Source organism: Perissodus microlepis, chromosome 7 (genome assembly GCF_051167445.1).
Source record: "Perissodus microlepis isolate ML-2025 ecotype Zambia chromosome 7, ASM5116744v1, whole genome shotgun sequence".
Classification (NCBI taxonomy): domain Eukaryota; kingdom Metazoa; phylum Chordata; class Actinopteri; order Cichliformes; family Cichlidae; genus Perissodus; species Perissodus microlepis.
The window spans coordinates 29379510-29407068 of NC_140467.1; the positions used below are offsets into that span (position 1 = coordinate 29379510).

The 27559-nt window shown below is 40.9% G+C and overlaps 1 protein-coding gene across 1 annotated transcript; it reads right to left on the reverse strand.

Annotated features, from left to right (window-relative positions):
• ptpa (protein phosphatase 2 phosphatase activator) lies at window positions 1–27532 on the reverse strand. Its single transcript, XM_084934555.1, has 10 exons — window positions 27427–27532; window positions 24726–24835; window positions 22834–22920; window positions 22358–22483; window positions 22154–22271; window positions 21734–21833; window positions 20451–20575; window positions 18028–18128; window positions 9457–9564; window positions 1–812 (listed from the first exon to the last, which is right to left on the reverse strand). Exons 1-10 carry the CDS (start codon window positions 27497–27499, stop codon window positions 738–740), a joined length of 1023 nt encoding a protein of 340 aa, XP_084790681.1. The 5' UTR covers window positions 27500–27532; the 3' UTR covers window positions 1–737.
• Between the last annotated feature and the right edge of the window lie 27 nt (window positions 27533–27559).

Below are 27559 nucleotides of genomic sequence, written 5' to 3' on the forward strand. Positions count from 1 at the left end.
GAACAACCACAGGAATTTATTCATGGTTTGTCAATTTACAGTATTTACTATTGGAGCTGATGTCAGATGAAATAAATGGATTCAGACTGGGCCGGGATTGGAAGAAGACACCGGTTTACACTACTGACGGTGACTGCGAGGGACAGAAAACTAATGAAAAAGAAAGCTTTCATGCAAAGACAGTCAAATCTAATCCGTTACTTTTCCCACAATACATTTCTTAAAGTATAAAATATAGAGTACATTTTTCATGTCAAATTATGAATGAGATGTTTGGACAAAATGGGAAATTTAATTATTGGTACATCTGCAAAAAAGAAAACAAATGCAAACATTTGGTTGAAAAAGCAGTAAAACCGAAGATGGAACCATGGCAGAAGATTATGAAGAAGTCATATTTTTATCCACTCCAGTGTCAAATTTAAATATAAAGCACCAATGAGCAAACCTGATAACAAAACAAAAGTCCCTCAAACTCTATCCATCACTTAAATAACATGACAAAAATGCGATGCTCCAGATTCACAAAGCTCTTCTTCCACCTTTGCATTAAAGTTATGGATATCTGCAAGCTTTCATGACCACACGCGTGCCCATGAGGGGATGAGGTGTCACACTACATGTGGTTGTCTTTTGCTACTGTCGGATTTGCACGTGAGGACGCCAGAGGAAGGGAAACTGCAGGTTCCAACGAGTTGGGATTTTGGTCTTTTCCATCGCGTTTCCTCGCATGAGAGTCAAGGCTTTGCCGGCTGGATGGACAGCAAGCTACCGAACTTGAAGTGCTGGATCACGGGGAACTTTTCCAAACACTGAAAACAAAGGGAAAACAGGCAGGAAAAATACTTAATATCTCAGTTTGCTTCAGAGAAGTAGCAAGCTAACTGTGATCTGAAATATAATATCAAAAGTATCTAAATTTGTCCATTTGAACAATTTTTGTGACAGCTGAAACAACAAAAGAACAAAAGTGTAGATGAATCGTAGGGCAGACGTAAATGAAAACAAATAATCTAAAAGGGGATAATAAGGTCCAGGTGAACTCAAGATAATATCATAAGTGGAACTACTGTGGGAAGAAAATATACAAAATATATTTGAGAAACTAAGACAAAGATGTATATAACAGGTTAAGGGGAAGAGAAACAAGAGTCAGCAAACAGATGTAATAAAATAAAAAAGTAAAATGGCTAACTGAAATGTAGAGAAATGTAAAGGAAATATGAACCACGTGAGGACCAAAAACTTGTAAAATTAATGTCAGCAGATATCAGAAATAGAGAACTATGTAATAAAGTGGCTGACTGCCATTTTTTAGCTAATTTGAAACAGTGTTTAGATTTACAACAACACTAGAAGTAGCAGACATAGATGTAAATAAAAAGGGGGCAAAAAAATTGATATAAAAAGAGATAATAAGGCACAGGTAAACTCAAAAGGGAAAAGCAGGAACAAAAACAGAAGTAAAAAAAAAAAAGAAAAAGTAAAACAGAAACAAGTAAAGAAAACCACCAACATTTGAAACTAACCTTCAAAATAAAACAGGAAGTAAACAAGGAGGGATCACAGAGGGAAACAAAGGAGGTATGTGGAAAGGGAAGATACTCAGGAAATGAGAGATCATAACAGACTGTGACAGAGCAGTTTCTCCTGTATTGCACCAAAATAGACTTAAAATACACGCAAGAGGAAACTAAAGTCCAGAGTTTCAGCTTTAATTCAACAGTTTGAGCAAAAATACTGAATTAATAAATTGAAACACACATACATGTATATGTAAATACTAGGGGTGCAACAATACTCGTATCGATATTGAACCGTTCGATACAGTGCTTTCGGTTCGGTACGCATATGTATCGAACAATACAAAATTTTTAATGTATACTCATTGTTTGTTAAATAAAGTTTAAAAAAAAAAATACAAAATTTTTAATTTATTTGATCAACTTTTCTTCTGACGATGCTGTCTGTGTTGAGAGCTCAGTGGATCTGCGTTCGACTACTCCGCCTAGGCTGCACTGTCAAGCGCAGATCCACTGAGCGCAGCGCAAGCTAGCAAGACAGAAGCTAAGCTCGTTGCAACATGGCAAATTGAACCTCCCCCACCCTCATTCAGATCTGGCCTTTGGAACTATTTTGGTTTTCATGTGAAGTATGACCCTGAAGGTAAGCGCGTCATGGACAAAAGTAAAACAGTATGTCGGATGTGCCACGCAATGCTCAATTACATGGGTGGGAACTACTGCGTTAGCACAGTTTGCTCGTTAACGTGTTGGCCGTCCAGCCGCACGCACAGTAGCTCGTTAACGGAGATTTGCCGTGTTGTGGCGTTAACGTCATTTCAGATTAACGCTGACAGCACTAGTGGGAACATGACGAATATGACTGCACATTTACGCCGACATCATCCTAGTGCAAAGACAAGTGGAAGCAGACAAAAACAACAAGCACGCATGCTACAAACTTTACCCGAGTCATTTAGACAGCCGTTAGCACATGATTCTCCTTATGGGGACCTGATATGTTTAATATGCTGCTGAGAATATAGCCCAGAAGAAGCGTATAGTATAGCTTTTATTTTGGAAAGAGCCATTTCTCTGTAATAAACTCTCTTTTCCAAAGATGAGTGATTCCTCAATCAGATACAGGGCTCGCAAAATCGCTAGCCCGACGTCCCGGGGCTACCGATTTTTCCAGTCGGGCTACCAAAATCTATCTCTGCCCTGCCCGTCGGGCTATCGTAGGAAGGAAAAATATATGTCAATGCTTTTGCATTCTTTCGGAAATGTAGCTGGGTAATTATGTCATTGGCATCGGTGAGCCACTGTCAATATGTGACATATTGAAATCGCGTTTGATATTGAATTTGCGCTTGTTTTTTGCTTTCACTTTGCAATCGCGCAAACTGTGTATAGAGAGCGACAGTACTGATTGGTGAGTGACGATAATTTGCGCACCAATTCCTCTGACATCGTCTTATCAATCGTTAGCTTACTATGCAAACATGACAAGTGAAATCTCCCGCAGCAAGCTTAAACATGTGAGAGGTTGATCGCGCAGAGAATCGCTGAGCGTTATCGAGTGCATGTGTAAAAGCAGCAGGATATATATTTTAGTTCTGCTGAGCCAAATAAGACAGGTCAGGGTGAAGAAGTGACAGCCAAAGAAAAGCTTACCACAAAACGGAAAAGTTATGACAAATCAGACTACAGGGAGTGCAGAATTATTAGGCAAATGAGTATTTTGTCCACACCATCCTCTGCATGCATGTTGTCTTACTCCAAGCTGTATAGGCTCGAAAGCCTACTACCAATTAAGCATATTAGGTGATGTGCATCTCTGTAATGAGAAGGGGTGTGGTCTAATGACATCAACACCGTATATCAGGTGTGCATAATTCATTTCACTGCATGTGGCGAATAAACTTTGAACTTTGAACTTATTAGGCAACGTCCTTTCCTTTGGCAAAATGGGTCAAAAGAAGGACTTGACAGGCTCAGAAAAGTCAAAAATAGTGAGATATCTTGCAGAGGGATGCAGCAATCTCAAAATTGCAAAGCTTCTGAAGCGTGATCATCGAACAATCAAGCGTTTCATTCAAAATAGTCAACAGGGTCGCAAGAAGCGCGAAGAAAAACCAAGGTGCAAAATAACTGCCCATGAACTGAGAAAAGTCAAGCGTGCAGTTGCCAAGATGCCACTTGCCACCAGTTTGGCCATATTTCAGAGCTGCAACATCACTGGAGTGCCCAAAAGCACAAGGTGTGCAATACTCAGAGACATGGCCAAGGTAAGAAAGGCTGAAAGACGACCACCACTGAACAAGACACACAAGCTGAAACGTCAAGACTGGGCCAAGAAATATCTCAAGACTGATTTTTCTAAGGTTTTATGGACTGATGAAATGAGAGTGAGTCTTGATGGGCCAGATGGATGGGCCCGTGGCTGGATTGGTAAAGGGCAGAGAGCTCCAGTCCGACTCAGACGCCAGCAAGGTGGAGGTGGAGTACTGGTTTGGGCTGGTATCATCAAAGATGAGCTTGTGGGGCCTTTTCGGGTTGAGGATGGAGTCAAGCTCAACTCCCAGTCCCACTGCCAGTTTCTGGAAGACACCTTCTTCAAGCAGTGGTACAGGAAGAAGTCTGCATCCTTCAAGAAAAACATGATTTTCATGCAGGACAATGCTCCATCACACGCGTCCAAGTACTCCACAGCGTGGCTGGCAAGAAAGGGTATAAAAGAAGAAAAACTAATGACATGGCCTCCTTGTTCACCTGATCTGAACCCCATTGAGAACCTGTGGTCCATCATCAAATGTGAGATTTACAAGGAGGGAAAACAGTACACCTCTCTGAACAGTGTCTGGGAGGCTGTGGTTGCTGCTGCACGCAATGTTGATGGTGAACAGATCAAAACACTGACAGAATCCATGGATGGCAGGCTTTTGAGTGTCCTTGCAAAGAAAGGTGGCTATATTGGTCGCTGATTTGTTTTTGTTTTGTTTTTGAATGTCAGAAATGTATATTTGTGAATGTGGAGATGTTATATTTGTTTCATAGGTAAAAATAAATCATTGAAATGGGTATATATTTGTTTTTTGTTAAGTTGCCTAATAATTATGCACAGTAATAGTCACCTGCACACACAGATATCCCCCTAAAATAGCTAAAACTAAAAACAAACTAAAAACTACTTCCAAAAACATTCAGCTTTGATATTAATGAGTTTTGTGGGTTCATTGAGAACATGGTTGTTGTTCAATAATAAAATTATTCCTCAAAAATACAACTTGCCTAATAATTCTGCACTCCCTGTATAAGGCAAAAAGAAAGTGCAGCTTTATGGTTTCATGGACAAAAATTTCTGTGGCTGCAATATGACAAGCTAAATAATAACCAGGGCTGCACATAAGTGGTCCGCAGGTGCGCATTTGCTGTCAAAATAAAAAACACGCACAAGATAAGAAGTTGCAACGCGTGTTTGCGTACATAAGATTTTCTGGAGGAGGACAGACATTTGTTTAGAACTCTTAAAGATGTCGAAGAAGCAAACTCCTTTAAGCAATTGCTTTGGTTTTCCTCCACCTCCAAAGAAATGTCAGAAGGAGTCCGAACCACAAAAGAAGCGCGTATTCTCGGAAAAGTGGTTGCAGGAGGTGAGCAGGCTTCAAACAAATGATGAACGCACAGAGATGTGGTGCGGAATAATAACATAATGTTCTGCCGGGTGTGTTGTTGGTTTTCCCTCGATTTCTGAGTCGACAAGTGCCTTTGTTACTGGGACCAGTCATTTTAAGAAAGGCCCCCATTAGAACCCATGAGAAATGCAAGAAATGCATTATTGCTCAGTCTGCAATATCTTTCCCAGAACAAACACCAATTGCAAACTAAAAATAAACCTAAAAATCAGTTTAAAACAGCGTACTATGTTGCAAAGAGTGAACTACCACTGGCAAAATTTAGCAGTCTTTGCAAACTTCAAAAAGTAAATGGCCTCGATCTTGGTTCCACTTGCCTCTTACCCGTGACTTCAGTGGAAATTTCAAATTCAGGATCTGACACAGACTGATTCATGTCCTACACAGTTCTTACAAGTTCATAGAAATTTCTGTTCAATTAGAACCAAGTATTTGAGTTGATGATTGTAATTTTTATACAATGTTGTAATTTGTTTTTCAACAATTTTTTGATTAATGTTTTGTTTCCTTTACAATATTATACATTAAAGTATAATATTGTAAAGGAAACAAAACAGGAAACAAAACATCAATCAAAAAATTGCTCTTTTTTATTCGGGCTACTTAAATTTATTTTGGGCTACCAAAAACTGAAGAGTCCCTGCCCGAAGGGCTACCAGGGATTTTGAAATTTTGCGAGCCCTGAGATATATTTATTTATTTTTATTACTTTTTTGTTTCAGCAACATTAAATTTAAAAACTGTACTTTTGAGTTAAAATATATATTTATAATTTTAATAAATGACAAATTAAAAAGGCATGAACATTTTTTTTGTATCGAAAAAAATATCGAACCGTGACACCAAAGTATCGAACCGAACCGTGAATTTTGTGTATCGTTGCACCCCTTTTTTATATATATATATATATATATATATATATATATATATATATATATATATATATATATATATATACATACATACACACATACACACATATATATATACACATACACACAGACCAGCCACAGCAAGTGGCTCGCACCGACCTGAACCTGAACCCTTTCCACCGGTCTTTCACGCCGACTCCGTTCAGAACAGTTGCAGAGGAGCCCAGAGGAGGCTCTTTGTGTGCACACATGGACCTGTTTTTTTTGGGGGGGGAGCGGCGGTGGGGGGGATGGGAGGAGCGTTCGGGCTGTCTGTGCCGTGACACTATCGGTCATGATCATGTGGGCAGAACTGGGGTGGAAAAACACGCCTCACAGACCTTTTGTCTAAACAGATATTCAATCACTGTTTAACTTGTAAAAGCATCAAACGGTCATTGATCACAGCCCAACTCTTCACACACAGCATTAAAAGCCTGTGTAGGTTATCTGTCACAGACTGTTAGCAGGACAATAACACACATGCAATTAACGCTACTGAGAAGTTACTTTGATAAACCATCACAGCAGTTAACCTACAGTGGTTCATTTTGTTCTCTAATTAACTGCTGACCATTTTATGTGGTGATAACTTCTATTTTTCCTGCTATCAAGGGCTGTTTACGTTTCTTTTCCCAATCTTCACAGAGCTCCGCTGTCCTCCAGGAACGATTAAAAACACATCAGCGAGCCGCACCGCTGCTCAAGAACACTCGCCAGAGTCGCTTACTCACCCACCCACCGTCTAATTTAATCAGAGAGCAATTTAACAGCACCCTGATCGCTTTATAATAACCCAGGCACTAAACTCCAGACCTGAAACATCAAGTGCCAAAGGCTGCAGTTCCTCTAACATCCACCAGAGGCTGGCTTTACTGGTCACTCAGTCCCCATAGACTCCCATGTTAAAAGGGACAACTTTACAGCAGAAATAAAAGAGTTTTGGCCTCTATGGATAGTTTACCCTGTCATAAATGTACAGGGGGTGGATTTTTTAAAATAACTTACCTGTTTACATTTCATTAAGGCTTAAAGTTACGTATGTTTCAGGGCACAGCGGCTTTGACTAGCACGTGGGCGCTGTGTGAGCATTGCTGGAATTTCCATTTTTAGCATCACATACACCAATACAGCCATCTTTTTATTGTGGACTCATTTTTGAACAGTGAGTGGTAGCATTTAGCCATTTTAGCTTTTTATTGGCTGGTCCTAGTAATCAGACGGGCCTGGGTCTTTTGTGCTCAAGTTGCCCATATAAGGGTATATGGGCAACCTCCTCTCTCTGTGACAGCATAGAGGTCCACTGGGTGAAAACGAGTGTCTGAGTAGCCTATTTTAATATCAATGTGACAGCAAAGGTAGAATAGTTGCTCTTTAACATCACCTTCAGGAAACAGTCCTCAGCAAATGCATGACCTTCCTTCAGTTTGACTTGAAAGTACCTCTTTTAGCAAATTACACACTCACTGTGATCTAACAAAAAGTATAGCCTGTGTTTTTTAAAGTGTTTTCTACCTTCCAGACTTAATTTTTTGCCTGATTTCAGAAGATTATGGAGAAAAATAAATATGTCACTTGTAAAAGGGCTAAAAATCACTGGCAACTGGGATCCTGGCAGTTTCTTTATTTAAACTATTACAATACACACTCCTCTAGTCCCTCTAGCATTGTTTTCCCTGTGTTTGTGTTTTATTTCACAAATTCAGATGCTTCAAAACAGCCAGCGAGGCCCCAGAATGAACTCCTCTCAGACTGAAAATGGTGAATTCGGCTCTTTCTAGGTCTACTCCGGCTCTCTGCTCGAAACCCTGTGTGGGGCCAGGAAAAGGGAGAGAGGAATGCAAGTCTGCTGATGGTTGCTCCAGGCTCGGAGGAAGGTCGGGACAGAGGGAGGGGAGGATTTAATGAAGGGAACGGCAGAGGAGGAGGAGGGGAAGGCAGACAGCTTGGCCCCTCAGCTCTTTGGGAAGACTCACAGGCTGCTCTGGAAAACACAGGATGTGGGCATGCAGGCGGGGAGAACGGGCTTAGACAACCCCCCCAACCGCCCACACACACACACAAACACACACACACACACACACACACACACACGTAATTCCATTCTCTCTTAACCCTTTCCTGCCTCGCTCCTCTGCTCCCTAAAAGCACAGCCAGTCTGGGCATTTTCTGGTCTCAGTCGGCGTTAACCTGACTTTTTAAATGTCACGTAAACAAGAAAACGCTGTTTCCTGAGTCCGGGTGAAGAATTACAAGAAATCCAGTTTACACAACAATGGTTTTTTTGTGTGTGCATTTCAGTTTTTTGACTGCGTGTTGCCTAACTGGGTTCACGAAACCACAAAAGCTACAGCAGTGCAGCAGGAGAAAAGAAAAGAGCTTCAGACGTCACTTAAATCTTTCAAGAAATCAGCCGTGACTTTTAGTTTGGAAGACCACACATTCAGAAAGATCCCACTTGGGAAGAAACAAACGTGGCGGCTGCAGTTCCTCTAAAATCTACTTGAGGCTCCCACAGCGAGTCCGTACCCATAGACTCCCATTTTAAAATGTCCGACTGCACACCAGAAATAAACATTTTTACAGTCTGCTGCAAAAAACACTTTAGATCTTTATAGCTTATTTCCATCTTTCCTAATAACTATACAGTTATATATTTTTTTACAATTCACTTATTTAAAAAGCATTATAAGGTGTGTACCCACTATTTTCACCAATAATATGGCTGCTGTGGGGTTAAATGTATTGACAGGCAACCTAAGATGTTTGAGAGCTAGTTTGTGTATTATTGCTTTATTACAACCAAAATTACTGCGACTGCGTTTATGAATGTGTTACAATTAGGATTCAAAATGTGGAAAAAATTGAAACAGCAGATGTGATCCGTTAGCATGGCTGCAGATTTTCAGTCCAACACCACACAGCAGTTAATTCTGCTTCCACAGTGAAGACTTTAAACTGGAGGAATATACCCTGCAGTATACCTGTCACACCATCCATTTCACATAAACTGGTCCACCTGAGAGATACAGCTCCCTTTGCAGTATACAAAGTCAGGTATGAGTGGTACAAACACACTAGAATAAATGAAGTAAAGTGCTTTACATGGATTGACGAGTTTAGACCCTTTTGGCACCCCTAACTTTGATAACATCACCCCTGAAAAAACAAAACAAAGCATTGCCCAACTTCTCTATTGGAGACAGGTTACAGGTTATAGCAACTCTAGTATTAGTTTGTATTTTGTCCAGATGTTTGATGTGGCATTATGAGCTTTTTTAATTGCTTATTCGCTTTCCTACAAATTGTTCTTTTACTTAGTTTGGAAAATTATGGGAGCAGGCGTACCTCAGCTTTGTACATTCTGATCAGGCCCTGGTTGACTTTGGACCAGGAGGGAACAGCACTGATGTTCCACAGCTGGTTGGAGTGTTCAGCAAACGGACCCGTCTTCATCTGCACACAAAGAGAGACACAGTTTAAATTCTACATCTCCTTAATCCACTTCATCGCAATGCCTAAATACTTTTTTAAAGGATAGTATTTCAACCTTTTTACTCCAAAATCTGTCTTAGAGCTTCAAACAGCCCCCCTGTGGGTGGTAAAGGTAGCTTTTATAAGGCTAGAGTTTCTCCACTGATGGAGCTTTGGCCATTTTAAACTGAATCAGATGCAGAGGATTCCAAATATAACCCATTTACTTGGTAGGAAAGGTTTCCACGGCCATTACTTCTTTTCTTTTACACAGTGAAAACTCTAAATGTGTAAACTCCTGCAAACCTTAAAAGACTAAAAAGTCAAAATTTGCCCAAAATTATTTATAGACCTGTAAAGGCGAGATAGGGACAAAACATGATGTGTATGGTACAAACAGACTGGCGTAAGAGGCTTTGGTGAGTGTTCAATCACTTTGACCAGATGATGGCACATCTTTGAAACCACAGGGGTTGTTGGGGGTGTGGCCATTTTGAAGCAATGTCAAAAGAAAGGTGATTGGTCAGTTCCATTAACGATCTAGGAACAACACTCATTATGAAGTTGGAGGAACACTTTGTATGGCTGTAGCTAAGGAGGCAGAGCAGGTCATCTATTAATCAGGTTTGTGGTTCGATCCCTTGCGTACCAAAGTATCCTTGGGCAAAATACTGAAGTTTTCCAGAGTGTGAATGTTAGACAGAATGTATTAAGGTGTAGAAAAGTGCTTGATGATGATATCATATCATGTGCTGGGAGTCACTAAACTGGACCTACAGTCCTTTACTGACAATAAATATGTAAACAATGAGGTGAAAAAGATCAAATAATTCAAGTTTAAAAGTCTTAAGTTAGCTAATATCTTAGCATGTCACCATCTCATCTAACTACAGTCAGTTTTGGCTCTAAACACAAAGACGCAAACAACAAGGTTGCCAAAATGCTAACACCAAGGCTCCAAAACATGGATTCCAGAAACCAAAGGGTCATGTCCACCTTTTGCAGACAGTCTATGGTTGGCAGTCACGTGAAGCTACTGACAGCATTCTAAAGAGTGGCAAGCTATGAACAAAGGATCGAGCTAGGGAGAAAAAAAAGAAGAAGAAAAAGCTCAAATTAGCTGAACTTCCACCTTAAAGAAACTGGTGCAATCTCTTGACGCCAAATAGAAAATTATACTTTCCATTTCTAATGAAGAACTGTTCTGATTGGATGTATAGAACCAACGACATGTGATTAGCTGTTTAAGGTACGAAAGATTCCGATCAGATGAGTAAAAGCGCACACAACTTCAACAGGTGATAAGACATCAGTTAACAAATGTTTATTGGCTGAAAATCAGCAGCTGATAAAGCTGTAAAGACTACGCTGCAAACCTTTCAACCAAAACAATGAGCTGAAAGACACAAACAACTGCAGGGTCAGGTGCCAATGCTCTGCTTCTTCCACGACACACAGTCATGTGATCCACTACTAGCACCAAAAGGTTAGTAATTAGAGTTTCAAATGTGACATTTCAGAGTTGGAAGAGAAACTGTTTTGCAATTATAAATAACTGATTAACCTCTAATCAGGGTTTCATGAGACTTTTTTTAAGCTGTCACCCTCCTTTCTTAATTCCATGCAGAGAAACATGAAGATAATGTTTGAATTCATAAAATGCTGGTTTAAGATCGAAACTGTGGAGTCCAAAACATGACAACAAACTGTTTCATTATAAATGGTATCATCTTAACAAATATCAGCAGTCAAAGGTTGAATCTGTGAGTTTTTGTTTCTCTCGCTTTAGCTTCAATGGCAGCACCACTCGAGTTGTTTGGACTCCACGGAAGATCCTAAAGCTCCTGTGATATCAGTCTCGATTAGGGTCCAGCAGGGTCAAGGTCATGGGACTTGAGAGGAAGCGTGACAACCACTTGGTCTTCTTTGGTCTTTGAGTCATTTTTGAGTCAAGCTGGGAGGTGTGGTTGAGCACGTTATCTTGCTGCATGATGAATCGTTCTACACAGAGATGCAAACCAGAGCAGGCACCTAAGGAATGGAGTGATACCATTTGGTAGGTTTTCTGCCAGATCCAATTTACACAATTTGTTTAATCCTCATTTTCAAGTCTGTGCCAAAGCCTAATCTAGAACCAAAGATTTGAGGCCTGTGAAAAAGACTCCAAAAAACTCCAAACGAGAGGGGGCTACTACAAGAAACTGACCAACGGCTGGCAGGCTGAGAGCCCACAGTTTCTATTTGCCATGATTTCCTGATTTCCAACATTTTGTTGACCAAAACACTGCAAACCCATGATTTGTAACTACACTGTGAATTATTAAAAACTGAACTTAAAGATGTGCTGCACATAAACGGTGCTAAAAAGAAGCCAAAGAGGCTGGGAATGAGCCGGAAACAGGGCTGATATGTCATCACTTAACAGGTGGATTGTTCCTTTTCAGCTATGATAAAAAACATTACATGATATAAAAATCATAATATAATTAGTTTTCATTTCACAGTTAACTTTTATGTCTCTCTGTTACACGAATGAATAATGAGCTTTCAGTCACACTTTTAACAATAAAGACATGCAGAAAGCTTCTGATTACAAGCTTTTTTTAATAATAATAATTATTGCTACATTGATTATGGGGCTTTTAGTGATTTGATGAATGTTAAAAAGAACAAAAGGCTGATTGTTCATCCAGCAATCACCTCAAAATTAATACATTCTGCATAAGCTCAGAAACACACAAACAAAAACAAATGTATGAATTTCTAAATGCATAAATTAAAAAGTGAGGCACATCAACGATCAACAACCATTTTCTCCCAGGAGGGCTGAGGAACCCAAACCCAGACCCTGAGGGGAATCAATCTAACAACCCCCTCCTTTTTTTCTTTTTTTTTTTTTCCCTTCTTTCCATCCCCCTCATCCAACCCCCGGCTCCTCACACAGCTCCAGACACTTTCCAGGGCCTCGCATGAGAACACATGGGGGGGGGGAAGGGCATAGAGGAGGGGGTGGAGACAGCCCGTATTCCCTGGAGGAAGGAGTGATTCACAAGAGCATGTGGGGAAGGAAGTGACTCATGTTTAGGACGCACACACACACACACACACACACACACACACACACACACACACACACACACACACACACACACACACACTCTCTCTCACACACACTAGAGCCTTGTGTTTAAATGAAAAAAAAAAGAGAGTCTGAAGTATCCACATGTGTGTGAATGGGAGGAAAATCCTCGGGTATGGAGTGGAGTGTATGCTTACAGGCAACAGTAAACAAATGAGGACAAACACGCCGGCAGTCGAGACTGAATTAGGCCAGTAACACATCCAAGAAAGGAAAGGGCGCTGAAGATGTGTGTTATCGTGTGTATCTGAGACTGTTTACAAAGAAAAACAAAGTGTGTTTAAAGTGTATTTATAGACACAAAGAGTAAGCTGGAAAGAAACCTTGCATTATTTTATGGACACACAGGCAATCCCAAGCTAATCCTGTCTTAAATCTAATGGAAAGTGTTTATTTTGAAGGGTTTTACTGAATATTTCCTTTCAAAATAAAAGTTTTTGACCCGCATAATGGTGCAACTTCAAAACAAAGGTGGATAAAGACACTGTGACTTCTCTCATTGGTTTCTGGGCATATTTTGAAGGTTCAACATTAACTTCCTGTTCTTGAGTATAACCGGTGGTTTGCTCTTTGTTGTAAACCTTGGGTTTACACTCATTATTAGGGTGTCTCTCGAGTGTAGACGCTGACCTCTTCGATACCAAACTTGACTTGGTAGATGCTGTGAAGTTGTTTTTACTAACAATGAAAACGATTCTGTGATCATCCGCTTTAAATCATCTTGTGATCTTTCAGGGTTTTTGATGTTGCTGAGCTGGTTGGTGCTTTCCTTATTTTTAAGTGTACCAGACTGTTGATATGGCCACAGCTAGAGTTTCTTCTTCCTCTCTGACAGGTTTGTTTTGGTTTCACAGCCCAATGATGGGCCTCCCTCACTTCCATCAACATCTTCTTGGACCTCATATTGAAAGTTCATGCGAAAAGCTACCAGTTCAGTTGAAATCAGCTTCAGATCTTTAATCTGCTTAATTCAATTATGACACTATTTCCTGGTGAACTGTCCAATTACTTTTCAAAAGGAAGAGTATCTGTATCAACTACCGTCTGGTGGCCTTCAGACTGAATGCAGGTTTTAAGTATTTCGGCAGGGACTTCCTTTTTCAGACAGTGAAGTTACGTCCATGTGCTGCCGATTCAACTCAATTTTATTTTATTTATATAGCACCAAACAGACAACAACAGTCGCCTAAAGCTGCTTTATACTGTAAGGCAAAGAACCTACAATAATAAGGATGTAATACTTGTGTTAGAGCTCCTCAATTAAAGTCTACACTTCAATCACATTTGGACTGCTTGGTTTATAAACCACTGTGGTGGTGCACACAGGCAAAACTAGAAAAATTGCGCCATTGTCTAAAAACGTATGGATTGTCTCTTAGTCTGTTTCACTTCAGCTAACTGGAGCCCCTGAGTTGAATTTCTCGATCAGTTTGTGTTTGTGGTGTTGGCATCTTTGGAGATTCGCACTAACAGACCATACAAGAAGTCTGAGCTCCAGTTTTGGTGGGTGAAATTGTTTGATTTTTTTTTTTTTTTTATCTGTGCCTGTGTGATGCCATCATACAGAAGAAAACATTTATTCTTCCTTTGCAATGACATGCTATGGTGTTGCTGAGGTAAGTGTGGTGCGGCTGGAAAGACTTTCTTTTTTTCCCCTCAATCTCAAAACCTTTTTAACACTGAGACACAATACATATTTTAATGGGAATATTCTGGTAGTTTCCACAGAGGAAGATCTGTTGCTTTAATACAACTTTGACAAACAACCAAAGACAGCCACAAACATACAGAATCAGCCTCGTGCTTGTTGTGTGGGCTAGTATCTAATCAACGCACTACCTGCTTTAAGTTTCACATAAAAACTAACCAAAGTTGAAGAAAAGTGATAAAGAAGAAAACAAAAGCTTGAAAAAACAAGCTGTGAGCCAGCTGACGAGCTCCACGGACACAGCGGCAGCATCCTTTCATGACCGTGAGGAAGAGGAGGAGGAAGAGGAGGAGGGAGAGGTCAGGGAGGAGAGGGAAGGAGAAGAGGAGGGGAAGGAGGAAAAGGATGTAGTCGCTCCACCGACGCCCTCATCTACTTCCCTCCCCTCCTTTTCCTCCAAAAACCCCAAACAAAGCAAACGGTTCCTGCTCTGGCACGTTCCCAACAAAATCCATCTGCCTCCTTTCTCCCTCCTCCTCCCTCTTCATCTTCCTTTTCCTGGACAAAACCACATTCATCTGTGGTCCAACTATTTACTTCTAACAGCTAAATCTACATGCAATGTCTCACGACACACACAGATTGTATACCAATCAGAAATGAGATTAAACCCCCTCTGATGAAGTGGTTTATAAAAATTTTAAATGCATTTACAGTGGTCGTGCTGTCCATTAGATGGCAGCAGCGCACACGTGGACAAACCCACGTCCTATTGTGATGCAGAGCGAGGAGACTGTTGAGCCAAACAGTGAAGGTGAAGAAACAAAAATAAAAGCTGGGAGCTGACGTCCTGCTAACAAAGGTCATTTACAGGCTCGCTTAACCTCTACATCTACAAAAAGGCCAATTCTTGAAACACTAGTTTTCCAATGTTTCTTTCCCTCTTAAAAGGTTTTTGCTTATTTTTTAGCTTTTTATTGCGTTTGATCTGAAATAAATCACAATCACAAAAACAAAATAAACAATATGACTCTTCTGTTAAACCAGCTTAAATGTGATTAAAGGGTTTTTTCAGCTGCTCCTATTCATGAAAATAAAATCGGATTGAATGCAGACAAACTGCTTCAAAACACATGTGTGTATCTACAGGACGGTGTAGTCAACTGTTTATGTCAAAGCTTTATGAAGACAATACATCTACAAACATATGTTACATCTAAAATGCTTAGTTGTACACTGCTAACAGTATAGAATATGAATTCACTGGTCAATTTATTAGGCACACCTGCTCAGATGGTCGTTAACCGAATCAGCCAATCACATGGCACCAAGTCTGTGCATTTAAGCAGGCAGACATGCTGAAGACGACCTGCTGAAGTTCAAACCGAGCATCAGAATGAGCAGGAAAAGTGACTGAAAGGCAGCTAACTCAAATAACCACTCATTACAACCAAGGTGTGCAGAAGATCATCTGAATGCATAACATGAAGCAGATGGGCTAAAGCAGCAGAAGGCCACACCACTCCTACGCCACTCATGGCAGGTAAGACCTGCACAGGCTCACCGAAACTGGACAACAGAAAATGAAAAATGGTGCCTGATCAACACGAAATTGGAAATTTTGACCACCGTGTTAGCCATCCTAAGATACCCGCTACCACAAGCATAACACACCATGAAACAAATGTTAAAGGACCTCAAACTGGTTTCTTGAACGTGACATTAAATTCTGTTTTCTCAAACAGCCTCCAGAATCGTTAGGATGTGGTTGATCAGGAGACTTACATCATGCAGCTATCATATTGACCACAATTTCTATCTTGCATGGCAAGATTATACACAAAGTTGATGCTATGAAATTAACTGACCTCAATTCAAACAATTTTGTAAGTTAAAATATTTCCCATCAGGCAACAATCAGAAATGGAGGAGCTGGAGCTCAGAGTCGAGGCTTTTAGATTGAGAGAGAAAAGTGAACTAAACTGTTTGTAATGGTAAGTTCTGAAAACATGTTTCCGTAATTTGATACCAGCTGTTGGTTGGAGTCTTCCCCCTATTTGCTGTGGGAGGCAAATATTCAAACTTTGCTTTATTTCTGTTACAAGAGAGGAGTAGAAATTCCTGTGCAGTACCTCTAAATATAGTCAGGCAACCAGAAAAGAAAAGAAAGAAAATTATGATCTGTCATATAACCCTGTTTAAAAGTAATAACATTTAGTTTTAACAGGGGTGTAGGATGGGTCATAAAAATATGTCCCAATAAATAAACACATCCCAAAAAACGTTGAACTGAAGCAGGTTAACAAAACAAGGTTGTACCAAATAGGGCTGCCACAAACGATTATTTTGATAGTCGACTAATCAGATCATGCATCCATTGGGCGTAAAACGTACAGCTTATTGCACAAGCATGCGTCTCCTCTTATATAACTATCATTAGCTTACAGCTTGAAGTGTTTAAGGTATGTGCTAACTGAAAATAAAGACAAGATGATAGTTTATTAAACTTTTAATGAAATTTGCAGATTGTCTCGGTGGAGTTTAATAAACTCGGCCGTCTGTTCTTTCTATGTAAAATTTAACAGGACACTGGACCATTTCACACTTCTGTTTAATTAGTTCTCTGTTTGACGTTTATTCAGCTGTGTAAAAACTATAACTTTAATCTCAGCCAAACCAATTTACTGAGGAACAAATAAAACACTGAAAAAAGCCAAACAATTACATTTTTAAATTATCTGAGTGACTTATATATCATGTTTAACTTGAGTAGGGGGTTTGAAAATAATGTGCCGGGAGATCACGGTTCTCGCCGGCTCTAGTGAGCCTTGAACCCTCTAGCTATTGAGCAGGTGGGTAAGAGAAATCTCCGAAAACGTCGGAGCACTTTTGCAAATATGTGATGTCTTGATAAACTGAGCAGATGTTTGAAGTTTACACAGCTACATTCTCGCCTGAAAATATGTTAAACGTTTATTTTGTGACCCAGAAAGAATAATAAGAGTAACATTAAAACTAAGTAGCTGCCGCCATTGTTGAAAACTGGAATTGGCTGGGCCGCTTTATGAACTCTAAGATAGGTTGGGCCACGAAGGATACACCCGACCCATTCTTCAAATCTGGGGAAACGAAGGACGCATTTTTCGGCCACGTTTGGGGGAGTCTTCGAAATTTGGACAGGCTTCATCGTGTCGCTGTAACGTAATTGGCCTACAAATGCGGCATCCAAAGGATGCGGCCGCTAAATTTGGACACAGCTATGAAACCGGACACTGCTTCTTCTTCTTCGGGGTTTAACAGCAGCTGGTATCCCAGGACATGCAGTGCTGCCATCTTCTGTTTCAGTCCGTTATTACACTCTTAAATACTACCACTTATTCCTGCGTCTTTCGGGATCTTACAAAGCGTCAAACGACGCGTCAACTATTAAATTAGTCGTCGACGATTTTAATAGTCGACGTAATCGTCACTAGTCGACTAATCGTGGCAGCCCTAGTACCAAATGAGGCCAAACAAACTGAAGTAAAATAACCTAAAATTAAATTTTGTGGGGCACAACCTAGAGGACCTCAGGCTGTTAATATTTCCTCTAACCAGTGGGTCACCCAGGTGAGTAAAATGACACAGGTGGACGTTTGCTGGAGTTTGATTTCCCCACCTCATTGATGAACTTGATGCACTCTAGAAACATGTAGTCCTGATGGTGCTCGTTCACCACCCGCTCGTCGACAAAGTGCCGAGGCTCCAGGGTTGGGTGATCTGAGGAGGAGATTTGGACCGTAAGTGCACATGCTCAACAATGCGTGTCACTATGCACCTGAAGTACAGCAGTTTTAGTTCATTTTAAGTGGTTTTAAAGAAAAGAGGGGAAAAAAAGGCTACTTCCCTTCTTAATTTCATATTCATTTCAGGCACAGAAGGCCCACCCACTTCTTTTTACGAGGGACAGCCAATCAGAATAAAGGTGGGCTTAAACTCGGAGGAGGTACCAATTTGTTATACAGACAAAGGGTGACTTGAAGGGCTGCTTCAAGGTCCAGGATAAGATAAAGAAGGATTATTTTAAACTGATGATCATGCAAAGCTACAATAAAAGAGTCCAAGTACAAAAATATGGAACTGGAAATGTTTAGTAGCATCCTGCTGAAATATGGAAGGCCCTTCCTGAAAAAGATGTCTGGATGGTGCATATGATGCTCTAAAGCTTGTATATACCTTTCAGCATTGATGGTGCCTTTCCACTGATGATGAACCCACATACCATCAGAGGTGCAGGCTTTTGAACAGAGCGAGAGAAACATTTTTTTTTTAATCTGTTTCAGTTAGTAGATGCAGTGTTTTGCATCATCTTCTGCCCAACTTTGCTTCCGATAAACCTTTGAGCCATGTTGCTACCATCAAATTCCAAATAAGCTCCTATTTTTCTTAAAAATGTCAGTTTTCTCAAACACCTGAAGTGTTTTCTGTGTTCTAATTTGAATAAAATAGGGGTTTATGCGATTTTTATTTACACTTAAAATCATTGCCTGCGTTTATAGAATCAGGCTTTGATATTAAAGTGAGCTTCAACCTTCACGCGTTGAAGTAAATAATGCAAGTCTTGCATGTGTTTGCATTATTTTTAAACTGGGTTATGAGTGGTGTTTTTTTTTTTTGTTGGTTTTTATTTTTTTTTTAAAGTTTAATGTAGTTGGGGGTTATGAGAGCACAGTCGTGGTAAAATAATTAAAAAGTACCAAATTTCAACTTGCATATGTACACTTTGAAGGCATGTAACTGTGAGAATATTTATAGTATGAGGGTAAAACTGCTTCATTAAATAAAGTTACTGTACATGAAAAAAATCTGCTGATTCATGTGGGAGTCACTGATTTTTCACGCACTGACCCAGATATAATATGTTTACTGTTAGCAGCTGCAGTTAGGCTGGTATGTCTGCCTCTGATCGATAATGGACTGAGGACCCCTAGTGTACAGGGACAGTCACTACACGACATGTATGCAAACTTAAAAAGCCTTCACATTTTCAAAATGTAGAAAATAAAAATAAATAAATAAATAAATAAGTGTGTGTACGTGTGTGTGTGTGTACGTGTGTGTGTACGTGTGGGTGTATATATATATATATATATATATATATATATATTATGTGTGTGTGTGTGTGTACACACACACCTATATGTATAGTTCAGCTTAGGTTTGAGAAATTTGCTCATACTGTGTTGTCCTGAACTTCTTAAATCTTACAATCTGACAAATACTGCCATCGTCACCATAACAAGCAAAACTATCCATGAAACTTAAAAATGACACTAAAACATAATACTTTTATGCTAAAAGTGAACAGAAATGAGCAAACCCACATAAAGCAAATAAAAACGAATGAAAATACAAAGACCTTATGACAACAGCTGCCCACTCAGCCAACCTCAATGAGACACTCTGACACCAAAATTGAGGATTATTTTCTTTTCTCTTTATCTAATTGACATCAACTAAAACTGCTAATTTACATCTGTCATCTCACATAAAAACATTACACCAATCAAATAAGACAAAAAACCCATCAGATAGAAGTAAGATGGTCAAAGGTACAAGGTTTCAGCTGAGTCTTAAATGTGGGAATAATAGACCGCTCCTTTATTGCCACTGGAAAACTGTTTGAGTATTTATTTCCTTTTACTGACACCGCAGTTTGTCCTAATGTAGAGCATCTATGAGGCACCTCACAGTTCCCTCTAGTGGTGGCCAATAAGTTATAATCTTTGAGGTTTGCATCATATGTTGAGTTCCACAGGAGAAAAGACACCTTTCCTGGAATAAGGTACATGGATCAGGTAGCTTCTTCCCTCGAAGCCACCAGTTATGTCATCCTTAGATGAAAAATTTCTTCTCACTTCTATCTCAGCTTGTAAATAATCATGAATGAGCTGAACGAATTGATTACTTTAACGGATTTTTTTTTTTTGGAAATGGAGGAAATGAAGGAGTGCTCAGTTTAGACTTAACAAGCAGACTGGTCTAAAGATGTAGAGGAAATCTCATGTGCTTCCCTCCACAAAAACACCTGATGGCTCTTACCTATAAACTGGGAGCTGCCCCAGATGAAGGGGAGAAACTGGAAGTCATCCAGCCCCCAGACACCCTGACTCCCAGCCGGCTCCATTCTGTAGGTCTTCTGCAGTTTCCGCATCACTTCGAGATACCTGAAAACACAATCAGGACAATGTTCACGTGCATGTAGTAGGGATCAGTCTCAGCAGCGACTGTTTCATTCTGGCACAGGTCTGTAATAACGTCAGAAATAATGTTATTAGAAAGAGAGCAAAAACTATGGAGAGTGTAATAAAAGCAAGGAGAGTTAAAAAAAAAAAAAAGAAGAGAAGTGCGTAGGGAGTATAATAAACAGTGGTGTAACGGATCAAAAATCTCACAGTTCGGATCGGATCAATTTTCGGATCAGCAAAAAAAGAAAAAAGACAAAAATTTAACATTTACTTATTTACTTATTGAAGTATTTTCTGCCTGTTAAAAACATTAAACTCAAGACTCATTCCACGCAATTATTAAAAAAAATTAAAAATGATATAATATAGGGCAGTACAGTCTTTGTATCTACCATTCAATTCAATTCAGTTCAATTTTATTTATAAAGCGCCAAATCACAACAACAGTCGCCTCAAGGTGCTTTATATTGTAAGGTAGACCCTACAACAATACATACCGCTCATTATGAGCGGTCACGGAGCTTTCCGTTGCCCTGGAGGTCCACCCATTTGTAGTAGTTAGAGCAACAGATGCCTGGGACAGTTCAGCCATAACTTTAAACTTTTCCTGCTCATACATGCTTGGAACAATCTTGCCACTAAAGTTGACGCGCAACGACATATCATAACGTGGCTCAAGCACGTTCATCATAGTTTAAACCCCTTGTTTTGCACAACTGAATACGGCCTCCCGTCTGCAGCTAAACACCCAATAGCCTTTGTAATAGCTTTAGCCCGGTCGGACTGGGCAGCAAAGGGCTGCTTAAATACCGCAAACTCCTCTGCTCCTCCACTTGGACCGCTAGCGCTGACCATAACTATCGCTTGACAGACCCACCACGCGCACCATATGCATACTTTTTTTTCTTCTTTTTCAAATCTTCGGATCACGTGCGTGCCGAACAGTGGAGTGGGATCGGTTTGGATTATGGATCAACCGTGATCCGTTGCACCACTAATAAACAGGGAGCAGTGCTTTTTGGTAAATTAAAGTTTGTTTGGAGAGCAGTTCAGTTCATTTGTAACAAAATCAGATTTTTAAACCTGAACATTTACCATTGCATTAACAGCATACTGCAGTTTAGTGTGACAGCTCACCTGTTGAACACCTTAAAGACGATAGCGAGCTGATCATCCACCCTGAGTGCTCCAACCTTACAGAGACAGCAGAGGAACGCTGCGAAAGCTGCTTCATGACCTGAAGAGACAAACGAACATTAAACAGCTGCAGGATTAGTCTGCAAAGTGTGTGAGCTGCACTCAAACGCACCGCTGAGATCACTTTTCGGCATCTGACTACAGCACCAGGTCTGAGTTTTACTGCTGCTGTAGACCAGAGCAATGCTTTGGGCCAGCACTGATGAGACGATGCAAAACTACTAAAGAACAACAACAACAGCTGCAACACGTTCAGGTGGAGCAACAACTTTGTTTTGATTTGTGGAGGAAAGAAAGATCCGGTAGCAACATAACCAATCAAAGCTAACTGATAACTCGAGTGACATAGAGCACTGTTACCTGTGCCGTAGTCTATCCTGGTGGAGTTTCCCACAGACTCTTTCAGATAGACGGCAATCTCTGGAGCTGCTGCACGTTTATCAGCAGGGAGGACCACCGACACCAGCGCCTCTGCTTCCTACAAACAAAACATACAAATAAATTAACTGCTAGCCACAGCCCATGTGCATGGATGTGTGTTAGAACATGTGTGAGCGTACCGACCTGATCTAGTTTGGCGAACCAGGTTCTGTACGCCTTATTTCCGAAGCGTGACGGCTGGTCGACGGGAGGCGTCTCATTTATCCATCGGTCCAGAGTTCCCAGAAGATCCATGAGCTTCTCCACCGTCTGGGAAAAGTAACAAGGCAGTGACTGCAGCAGGACCATCGTGAGTCGGGGCAGATAACAAACCAGCTCAAGCCTGTTGGTTTCTCTAAAATCGAAATTCTTTATTTTAATGCTTTCTTCATTTTTGTTGCTCTTACTTGTAGTGTGCTTATATGTGACACATGCACGAGGCCACATTTTCTGGTTAACATCACCAAACTATCAGCTTGGCTTTTTAAAATGCACCAAATATTCTCTACAGACAAAGTTTAACCTGACAGGCGTTAAATTACAGCTGATGCTCTGCTGCGTTTCTCTTGCTACGCAGCAGATCTGCTGGTTTAGTATACAAAAACCAGCAGATCACGTACCTCAGACACTTTATATTCACACGTGAGCTTCTTTCCCTTCACACCTTCGTTCAGCGTCAGAATAAAGCCTATGTAGTCAGCATAGGCCTGAAAGCAGAGAGGCAAGTTAAAAACACACATCAGACCAGTGTTCCAGCAGTATGGCATACATACATTTGATGTTAACATGTCCTCCATTTTGGCAATGTGACAAACAAGGTGACAACGTAAGGTCAGTCACACAAGCCTAGAGAACAGTCTGCAACCATCTGGCAACTAGGGCTGGGCTATATCATACCGTTCACGGTAATACCGGTGTAATTTTGGGCAACGATAGGAAAATGAAATATCGCGATAGAATATGGGTAAAACGCGCATGCGCAGTGCCTATGTTTACATACGCACATGGCGGCGACGCAGAATGAGAAGAGCAAAAGTGGATCGTTAAATGAAACGGATGAAGCAGAATTGGTTTGTAAAAATGCTGCAACTTCAGTGGTGTGGAACTGGTTTGGCTTTCATCTGTCAGATACACAACAAAACACTATTTTTGGTAGAGCATGCTAGCGGGCCGTCGTTATTACCGTGTTTTTTGGAAAATACGGCACACTTAAAATCAATCCTTCGATTTTTCTGAAAATCGACAGTGCCCTTATAATCCCGTGTGCCTTATGTATGAATTCTGGTTGTGTTTACTGACCTCGAAACGATTTTATGTCGTACACGGCGCTCGAAAATCTGTCAAATGTTTTAGTACAACTTTGCTAAGCTACAAACCTGCACCGCTTGATGGATTGTCGGAGCATTACGGCTACCATAGTCAGGAGCCTCGCGGAGTGATACGTACTGTGCTTCAACATAATATTACCGTATTGTGTGTGTGTATAACCTCTTTTTAAGTTTTGTGGATAGTATACAAGGTTATGCTGAGGATATGTCGGCCAGTTTCCACTGGAAATGCCTTTGATTTATTTATTTTTTGTTTCACACATGGTACAGCAGTAATTCATTTCCCATACACAACCTTTTGGTTAAACTGTCAGCAAGGAATTTGCACAACTTTAATGCACATAAAAAACAGCTGCTTGTTTAAGTGAAAATACATTGATGGGGTTTTTTGCACTAATAAAGTTGTGGAGTTTTAAAGTATTTTGTCTAGTGTCAATTATATCGTCAGTTATATCATTATCACAAATTTTCAAATGTATATTGTGATAAATATTTTTGGTCATATCGCCCTGCTCTACTGGCAACCACTGGTGGCAAGGAAAAATTAGTATCCTCTAACAGGTTTATTGAGTATTTGCTGAAGTTTGGGGAATTGATTACTAAAGTCAGTCAGTAGGGCCCCCCACCAGCGACCATGTCATTGGGGAAAAAAAACATGTGCTCCTTGACCTATTAGGGAAACCACCTTGTGATGGATCTGGTTGCTAGCAGATTGCCACAGCTGCCGATATTTTTTCATGAGGAGGACTTCTCTTCAAACACTCTGGGAAAACTCCTTTGCTTCCAATTTTGAGATCTTCTCCTCCTATATCAGAACTCATGTGAAGGTTTTGTCTGAGTGGCGAGTGCTTGCGCCCTCAGTGCCGGCAAAGTAACCAAGGAGGCGACCAAAACTGGAAAATCACTGAATACTTGCTAACAAGTTTGTTGCAGATGACATCTTCCTCACAAATTACAGGCAACAGAGGCAACCTGGTAGCAACCAAAACAATCAGAAGGCGGTTTCTGGTGGAGTGCCCTCTACAGCACCATCTTTGTCACCAATTTCACCATGTGACAGCCGAAAGCCTCCAGAAACGACTCACAGCCACACTTTTCCTTCATAGTCGATGGTTATATCACGTTCAATATGACAGACAACTCTCGAAGAAGACGCGTGCACACGCCCACAGGGAGGAACCAACCTGAGAGCGCTTCCACTTTCCCATGTCAGGCACCATGCTGATTTCTTTCTTGGGCACCATAAAGGTGAAGCTGGCCCCCTCCTCAGGGGCTTCATCTTCAGGAGTGGATCCTAAAAAATAATTCAGTACAGAGAATTTTCATGACATCAGTGCATAAATAAGTAATCCCCATGAGCCAAAAGCTCCGGCTGCACACTGCTCTTAACTAAACTTCAACCACTCGAGCTGATAAGTGATGCACCAAAAGCTACAGTTCCTCTAATGTCCACTAGAGGCTCCATAAGCAAGCCAGTCCCCTAGAGTCAACATCTAATTTCACCCTCTTGTCCTAATATGGTCACTTTGGCCTCAAAAACCTAAAATGGGGGCGAATAACAATGAGGCTGAGTCAAAAACCAGTGGGTGTTTCCATCTTTTCTATACAGTCTGAGATTTAAACCTGCACTCCCTGTAATGTCCAGCAGGGGGTGGCTCCAGGTTGCAAAGATTAGACTGTATAGCTGTTTATGAGAAAATAAGCCTACTTCAGTCTTGATTTATGATCTGAGTAAACACTTTCCCGATGATGTTATGGACTCAGTTACCAAAACAAACATGAAGTTTATTTAGTAAATGTTATTGCCATTTAGAGTCAAAAATCAATCGCTTTCTCACTCATGTTTGGTGACAGCCAAAAAGCATCAAAAACAGATTTTTGAACTAGTGGGTGACATCACAGTTGTTACATTAATCTTTTATATACAGTCTGTGGTTAATGCTGTTTCAGCTGCTCCCTTTAGGGATTGCCACAGCTGATCATCTGCCTCCATTGAATCCTCGTCTGTCACACCAACCCTCTGCACGTCCTCCTTCGTTTGATCCACGAATCTTCTCTGTGGTCTGCTTCTTTTCCTTCCATGTTTAACATCCTTTGTCTCCCACACGTTAAACCTGATCGGTCCCTCTGATGTTCTCCTTTCTGAACCTGTTCATTCTGGTCAACCCCAATCAAAATCTGAACATCTTCATCTCTGCCACCTCTACCTCAGCCTCCTGTTCTTTTTTGTCATCGTCACCATCTCCTAACCATACATCACAGCAGGTCTTACTACTATCTTGTTAATATTTACTTTCACTCTTTTTGCTACCCTTCTATCACAAATCTCCGACACCAGTCTCCAACCTCTCTTCAGTGTTGTCTGGTGCTTTGTATGGTTGACAACCAGGTATTTAAACTCATCCATCTTCACTACTTCTATTCCTTGCAGCATCACCGTTACACCTGCCCCTCCTATTCACACACATGTATTCTTCCTCTTCTCTCCAGACCCTCCTGCACCTGCAAACATTATAGTCCACAGAGACCTGTGCATCAACATCAGGTCTTAAATAATCAGACCCCATCTTATCTTAATGACCTTGTAGTACCATATCACCCTATTAGAGCACTTCGCTCTCGCTCTGCAGGCCTACTTGTTGTTCCTAGAGTATTTAAAAGTAGAATGGGAGGCAGAGCCTTCAGTTTTCAGGCCCCTCTTCTGTGGAACCAGCTTCCAGTTTGGATTCGGGAGACAGACACTATCTCTACTTTTAAGATTAGGCTTAAAACTTTCCTTTTTGCTAAAGCATATAGTTAGGGCTGGACCAGGTGACCCTGAATCCTCCCTTAGTTATGCTGCAATAGACGTAGGCTGCCGGGGATTCCCATGATGCATTGAGTTTTTCCTTTCCAGGCACCTTTCTCACTCACTATGTGTTAATAGACCTCTCTGCATTGAATCATATCTGTTATTAACCTCTGTCTCTCTTCCACAGCATGTCTTTTATCCTGTCTTCCTTCTCTCACCCCAACCGGTCACAGCAGATGGCCCCGCCCCTCCCTGAGCCTGGTTCTGCCAGAGGTTTCTTCCTGTTAAAAGGGAGCTTTTCCTTCCCACTGTCGCCTAAGTGCTTGCTCATAGGGGGTCATATGATTGTTGGGTTTTTCTCTGTATCTATGAAGCGCCTTGAGGCGACTTTTGTTGTGATTTGGTGCTATATAAATAAAATTGAATTGAATTGCAAATAAGCTCAAAGACGACCGCTGATGTAAACCTGCCTTCAACCCAGCAGTACCATGGTTCCTCTCTTAGCGCCCTATTATCATAAGCTTTCTCTAAATCCAAAGACACAGTGAAGCTCCTTCTGACCTTCTCCATCAATACTCTGAAAGCAAACACTGCATCTGCAGAGCTTTTTCTCTGCTTGAAAGGATATGCCTGTTCACCGACATTCAATACCTAGTATTAGTAAAGTAATTTAATAATCTTTCCGGTGTGTTTTCAACAACTTTATTCAAGCACAGGAATCGAGGTCCCCTTTAAAGACGACACTAATCAATGTGCTGACTCCGGTCAGCAGCCAGAAAGTACTGAGTACTTTTTACTCACTGTGTGCAAGCTGACACCTCACACACAGCCAGGTAAGGAGACTGTGTCTCTGTCAGACTGTGCTAAAGTCTGCTAACATCACCGTATTTGCGCCACAGAGTTCAAATACAACCAGCCCAGGTGGAGAACCTGCAGTCAGTGAGTGTGGACAGCTCTTGGCTTCCAGGTTCATCTAACAGCCCTTAAATCAAACCCTAAAGCCTCGTTTCTAAAGGTCACTGCCTTGAAAGCGTCAAATAAACAACACACGACACACTGCTGACGCCGAGCACGAGCATCAAGCCGAGCTTTACCTGACTGCTGCTCTGTTTCCGCCATGGCGAGCCCGACAGTCTTCTTCGTGGTGTGTTTTCCCGGCAGACTCATTACTCATCGCTCAGTACTGCCCCCACATGTTCGCATACTGAGTGGCACCCCAAGATTTCT